Here is a 6,880-nt window from a genome sequence, read left to right as displayed (position 1 = left end):
ACTTTTTCTAGCACTTATCCATGCTATTACTTTTTTAAATTTAGAAAATATCCATGCAAGATCCCTTTTTGCTTTTAACATGATGTATCTATATATATGATCCCTTGGCTCTTACTTTAACCCTCACTCCCATATCACATTGTCTCCCTCTCTCTTATTGTATTTCTCTCCCTCCCTATTTATCCTTCTTCACTTCACTCTCCCTCACCATCATTCTCTACCTCACCAACCCTCACCTTCTTCCTCATCCTCTATCTTTGTCGATCTCATTATATTTTCTTCAAATGGCCCCAACTCTACTCTCAAGGATACCCTTGATGTTGTTTTCAAGATTTGTGTACGCAGTCAAGTGGAGATGTGAAAGAACATTTGAAAATAACAATAGAGGTCCATAATCTTTGGAGCAAGATCCTAGTAGATGAGCCCATCGATTCCCGGAGATCTGTATCTGGAATATGAAGATTGGAAGTGCCATCGGCACACTTGGCGGAGTTACGGGTACATTGTTGAAGAATAGTAGAGGTCCTTCGAGAGGAGTTAAAGAATAGAGTAGCCCATAAAAGCACATAAGTGTAGGAAACCTTATGTAGTTATGTCAAGTTGTCTTTTGGAAAAAATATTTAAGGCTGTAGCCCTTACAAGTACTTAGTTGTAGGAACCCTTATGTAGTTACATGGGGCTATCATGTTGTCTTTAGTAAATAGTATGCAAGGATGATGTAACAACCAATGAGACTACCTTGGGAGTGAGAGAATAAACACTAGCTCATACAAGAGCCCCTTGCACGGGAGTTCACCTATATTCATCACCAAATGGGCATATCTTGCTATGCTCAACACTAGATAAATTTTCACTTACACATACTTAGTTAGATCTCATATATCAAAATTTTGCACTTTATTTTTGATCTCATGGGCCATTTTTGGGCCCAATGCCCAGATTAAGAAGAGAGAGAGAGAGAGAGTACTGGTAAACTTACTAACCCAACAACTTAATAAATCAAAATGATATCATTGCATTTGGTAAGATTGATACCTTTTAATGTAAAAGGACAATCATGGATAATTATTTGAGCATATAAATAATTTGTTCTTTACATTATAAAATAAGGATAAATGACATTTCTCTCCCCAAAATCAAGGTAATTAGAAGACACGCTCGTGAGAAAGACGCAGTGTCGATCTTTCGACGCAATCACAGCAAAGTGGTTCTAAACTTCCAGGTAAATTTTTGAACATGGCTATTGATCATCACATCACCACATTCTGTTAGGGTTTGTAAGCTCCGAACTGAATGAGCAGCTAATTTTGCCTTATCATCGCATGTCATGTCGTGTATCAATTCTAGGTGGACTATAATTCAACATTGATTTGGTGTGTGTGTGTGTGTGAGAGAGAGAGAGAGAGCACTCTAACTTCTCTATGTCTTCAGAGGTTTGCATCCATCTCATTTAGAAGGTGGGAAAGCATCAAGCCAATCGTCGAGGTCCTTATTTTCTCATCTCTGAGCATTGTGTCTGCCTAAAAAACACAGTATCAACATAACTTTTGCTGAAGCCAACATAAAATCAAAGGTTGAAAGCTAGTCTGCCGTCCATGTTGTAGGAGACATTTTGTGGTGGAGCTCCTTATGGAGAAAACATTCACTAGTCCATCTCTAGTGACAGAAGAGTTCTTAGTGGACCAGTTGTTGGACTCCAAACTAGCCATCTCTCTGCGGTTCCGAGCACTTTTTTCTTTACGGAACTTAAGAGGTCGGGGTACTCGCGAAGCGTTGATCCGTGGTAACTCTTGCTCCCCTGCATTGTTGATTTGTGTGAGTGACACTTGCTGCTTTATCTAGAGTATTGTATCTGTTGTCCAACTAGCTACCCTATTTTGTTTTATTCTTTTCTTTGTTTTGAACACAACTCAAACTATAGTCATGGGAAACGGTGGGAGTACTTGCAAGAAGGAGGTGTAGATTGCTAAGGGAGCTCTCTGTTCTGCGAATGAACCCAGTTGATTGGCAATTTATGTTGGCAAGTGAGAGCTCTACAAAAGAAAATCAGACATCTATTGCCAAGAGGCTGAAAATGATTGGCCCTTGTTTCAGAGGATGTCTGCCAACAATGTTTTGAAGACGTTCAAGGTGCTTTCAAGCTTTATTATCAGCAAGCGAAAAACACAATGGTTAGGAAATCAGGAGGGAACACCTATGTTTCTTCCATTATTTCAACTAAGATGGAGGGAAAGCCCTCAATAGACTGAGAAATTCACGAGTCTCAAGTTCTTTGGGAGTAGGATGAAGTGAAGGACCAGGAAGTGGTGGTGCTTCAGGGGGGAAAACATATGTTTCTTCCATTATTTCAACTAAGATGGAGGGAAAGCCCTTAATAGACTGAGAAATTCAGGAGTCTCAAGTCCTTTGGGAGTAGGATAAAGTGAAGGACCAGGAAGTGGTGGTGCTTTCTGCTGTTGCCAATGCTTTAATAAGTTAGCTTTGTGCACAAACATGCATCTGCTTTTGGGGGGCTGATGATATTTTTAGGGATGCCATAGCCTGTAATCTTGGTGACATATCTTTATGCATGAATCTGCACCTACTCTTGGGCGCTGATGACATGAGTGGGGATGTCATAGCATGCTAGGTTTGCTATGCGATAGAGTCGATGTTTGAAGCTTGTGAGGAGACTATCATGGAGTCAAGATCACACTTTGGTTTTTGTTAAGTTTAGGAAATGTTTTGAACTTTCCATTGGTATGTGTAGTTGTTTATATTTCTTGTTTGTGCCCATTTTTTTGAATGAGAGCAGTTGGATTGCTTTGTGTATATAAGCTTTCAATCATCAAAGGCCATTGATCTGTTAGAGACTAATGCTTGGCAGAAAGAGGGTTTAGTGCCATCTTTCTTCATTGTAGTCGTTTTTACTGGTTAGCGATAATAAGCTTTTTTTGCGTACTGCAGCCGTAAGGGATTCATCTAACTTGTTGGCACATGAGGCTGCCTTTGCCTTAGGGCAAATGCAGGACGCTGAGGCTATTCCAGCTTTAAAACATGTTTTAGAAGACACCGATTCATTTCACCCCATAGTTCGACATGAGGTATAATCCCCAAACTTTGCATTTCATCATCCTCATTATGCCCTCAAATGTGATCATGTGATCTTTTTATTGTATTGGGCAAGAAAAAGATTGAAAGCATGGTTAAGTTCCTTGTCTACAAAGACCTTTAGTGGCTTTAGATTGACGGATTTTGTCTGTCATGTTTGTATGCTGTTTTACAGAAGGGGTTAAGTTGTGTGTTGTGTCCCGTGTTATAAAGAATAAACACACATGATGATTTTATTTCGCAGGCTGCTGAAGCTCTTGGTGCTATTGGACAAGGTGATTGTGTGCATGTATTGAGGAAAATGTTAGAGGTAGACCCGGCTCAAGAGGTTAGGGAGACTTGTGCATTGGCTTTGAGGCGACTAGAACAAGGGCGGGCTGTGGATGAAGCACATGAGTCACGGTTTTTAACAATAGATCCAGCCATGCCTGCGCCGATGAGTACCACAGTAGCTGATCTCAGGTGGGCTTCATTTTATTTAACTTCAACAAAGATGACAGTACCATTGATCGAAGGATATTTATTGAAAACTCACTGTATGCTTGTGCACATTTGGGTTGGAAGGAAGATGCTACTGGATGAGAACCAGGAGATGTATGAACGCTACGCTGCATTATTTGCATTACGAAATCAAGGAGGAAAGGAAGCTATTGGAGCCATCATTGCTGCTTTAAGGTGCCAAAGTGCACTTTTAAAACATGAGGTAAGTTACTATGTTGAAGGTACTTGTATGAAAAGTTATGATATTTGTGGGCAGATTTTCCAACACATGGATATTTATACCGATGGATGCTTATGTCTTTCATGGCATGTCTCGTATAGGGACATGCACACATCCACATGTATATACAATCTGGTGCATTTTGTTAAAGCTTTTTCTTGCTCATTTATTTTGTCACTTTTTTCCATGCTTCATGGTTGTTCACAAAGAGCCTTATTGCTGCTTGTTCCTGGTGTTTAAATGATTGCTTGAGGACCTAGTTGCTATGGCTTAAAGACTCCAATAGTGTAAAAGGTTTGTGAGTATCTTAGGCTCCAAATGGAGAAGAGGAGCTTCTCTCAGGCGGTACACTCTGTGTTGACCATTGTGGTTTCCGAGCTACCCCCTTCGGGATCTTTGACCCATACAATAAAGGCTTTATAAAGTCCAGTCATAATCTTCCTCGTTAAGAGAAAGATTAGTCATCACCGTAAGAGCCTTGCCAGCAGCAGCATAAGAGTCTGCTCCATCCTCGTCTTCGTCTTCTTCTTCTTCTTCTGCAACTAGGTTTGCATGCTCATTGGATTGTACCTTGGCCATCTGCTTGAAGCACCTCTCTTGTGTATGTCCAAGCTTTTTGCAATAGGTGCACATGAAGGTTCTACGTTCCTTTTTACCTTTCATCTTTGAAAAGAACATTTTCTCCGACTCAAGCATGACTTCAACTTGTTCTGTGACACTCAGACTTCATCAATGAGAATTGCTACAATCTCATCATGTGCCATCTCTCTTGCCACTCTTAGAACTACTAGAACCTCATTGTATTTTGTAATGCCTTCAAGGCTTTTAAGGATTGCTTTCTGATCATCTTCATCAACTTTTGCGTTGAGGGCAGTAAGTTGTTGAAGGAGAGAGCCTAAAGTGCTCAAATGTTCTCTTAAAGTATCATTTTCTTTCATCTTGAGGCCAAAAAAATTTTGTTGGAGAAATACCTTTGAGTTGTTGATTTTATTGCCGAAGAGATTCTCCAATTTGTCCCACACCGCTTGGGCTTTCTTGTCCACATGGTGGATGAGGGTGTCCGCAAGCCCTAAGCCAATTAGTGCCATTGCTTTGTCATTCTTGTCCTGCCATATTTGGATTTTTGGGTCATCTTCTTCAGGTTTCTTCTTTGATCCTTTGATGATGCTCCACATGATCCTTTGATGATGCTCCACACTCCTCCTCGCATCATAAGAAGCCTGAACTTAGTCTACCATGTGGGGAAGTTTTCTCCAGTAAACTTCTCAATAGCAATGTGGCTCCTTGATGTTGTGAATGCTGAAGAAAGACAACCCCCAAGATTTTTTTTTTCCCAGGAAAAAGATCCTTCAATTTGTTAAAGAGAAAACAACCACAAAGGGCTAAGTACAACCACGAAGGGATAAATACAAACTCGCCTCATATAAGGGCGGGAAACAAGTGATCATAAGGGGGAGAGATGCTTCTCCTCCGGCTGGCCGCTCTATGAGGAGAAGGCTATCTCATACAGGCGGAGGGGGGGGGAACAACCACACAGGTGGTCTGCAATGCCAAATGGGGTCACCGCCTCTATCTGTGAGGAAAGTGCCAGGCCTCCAAAGTCTCAAGAAGGCTTCCCGCCGCTTTCACATACGGTCAAAACCTCCTTGCAGCTTCCCCCACTAACCGTGGAGGGTGTGAATGATGTCGAGCCATATGCTCCTGATGGTCTCAACTGGTGGAGTGTGGGTACCCTCGATGGCCTTGTTACATCTAGCACGCCAGATGTGCCAGGCTGCTATGCTATTGCAAATCTCCCAGCGCTGGCATGAGCCTGGACGGTGAAACTGGCCTTGACGGCGAGCGGTGAAACAAACATTTGCACATAAAACACTTCAACACCATGGAGGACCTAGAAAAGGAAAACAAACAAGGGGAGCTAGAGTGCTCCTGCAAACAGTACACGGACACCGATTGGCCCCAAATCGCAGTGGCGCCCCTTGCGGTATTTCTTTAATTGATTATAAGAGCTTTGATTACAATATAAGGCTGGGAACTCAGCCGTCTCAGTAGAACCCTTGAAGCCTGCAAAGAACCTGCATCTGGCTTCTTGTCCACTCGGCATCCACAAACAAGTCCAGCCATTGTTCATATCAAAAGTCTCTCACACATTGAGTCTGCATACAGAAGCTTTCTCCCATGATCAAGGCTGCCACAACCATCCATAGCCTCTCACACTATGAACAGCATCACACCCTGACACATCCAGTGCTTTTGCATCACAACACAGACTCCCAAACTGTCTCTCAAAAGAGAACTCGTATCACAGCACAGCATACCATACAGTCGACACACCTGTACAAACCCTCTCTACCTTCCAAGGGTACTATCCATCTCTGTCATGGATTCCCTGTCCCCTGTCCAATCAGTAGCAAGGCTGTACCATACATGTGTCCATTCCTATACCTTCTGCCTGCATGTGACCTATCTCCTGGAGAAACCCAAAAACATGTTTCCTCGTCGAGAAACCTACGACCTGTTTCCACATGAAACCCTTAGGCCTATTTCCCTTTGAAACTTATGTCTTGTTTCCATACATCTAGTTACCTGTCCCCTCATGAAACATCTGGCAACATAGAGATGCCCATAACTGTAGGTCCCACTGTTCCTTTCTAGCAGGAAGAAAACAATGTGCTCCATGAGCACGCAGCCATGCGAGCTTGCATCACTCCCATGCCAAGAAACATAACCAAGTGACCTGTACTTGCAGCCAAAAACCCAAGTACATAGCTGAATTTGCAGCCAAACAAAAACAGCCCATAAACTGTCCCAAAACAGTCCCGAACCAAAGCATAGAGAAGCTGAAAATTTCATCAGATGAACGCCATCGATGAGATGTCTATGTTCATGAAAAAAAAAACAGTCCCTCCTTTCTGTATCAGCTGTCGTACAGCAGCCGCCTATATCAGCTGTACCTGTCCATACAAATATGCCTGCAGCCGTACAATCGTACATCTGAACCTGCAATTGTACAGCTGCCACGTGGACTGTACCTACAGCTGTACCTGACTGCGCCGCCTGTACCTGCAG

The 6,880-nt window shown here is 42.4% G+C and overlaps 1 protein-coding gene across 7 annotated transcripts in view; it reads left to right on the top strand.

Moving 5' to 3' along the window:
• The first annotated feature begins 1,097 nt into the window (after positions 1-1,097).
• LOC147635830 (ARM repeat superfamily protein) overlaps positions 1,098-6,880 on the top strand; it is a 59,372-nt gene continuing 53,589 nt past the window's right edge. For 4 of the 7 annotated variants that reach the window (XR_015266428.1, XR_015266427.1, XM_086801190.1 and 1 more), the window contains exons 1-6: positions 1,102-1,222; positions 1,432-1,485; positions 1,605-1,783; positions 2,947-3,083; positions 3,335-3,552; positions 3,655-3,793. Coding sequence is in view for 4 of the 7 variants with exons in the window: in XM_086801190.1 (XP_086657316.1) it covers positions 1,630-1,783; positions 2,947-3,083; positions 3,335-3,552; positions 3,655-3,793 (648 nt within the window). In the remaining 3 variants the exon portion in view is untranslated. Of the gene's footprint in view, positions 1,223-1,431; positions 1,486-1,604; positions 1,784-2,946; positions 3,084-3,334; positions 3,553-3,654; positions 3,794-6,880 lie in introns of all 7 variants that reach the window. The other 3 variants (XR_015266426.1, XM_086801188.1, XM_086801191.1) reach the window with 2 other exon arrangements.

The sequence above is a fragment of the Cibotium barometz genome, chromosome 8 (assembly GCF_041138505.1).
Source record: "Cibotium barometz isolate CiBa-2024 chromosome 8, ASM4113850v1, whole genome shotgun sequence".
Classification (NCBI taxonomy): domain Eukaryota; kingdom Viridiplantae; phylum Streptophyta; class Polypodiopsida; order Cyatheales; family Cibotiaceae; genus Cibotium; species Cibotium barometz.
The sequence above is the reverse complement of the archived record's forward strand: the minus strand, read 5'-3'. Positions and strand labels throughout refer to the sequence as shown.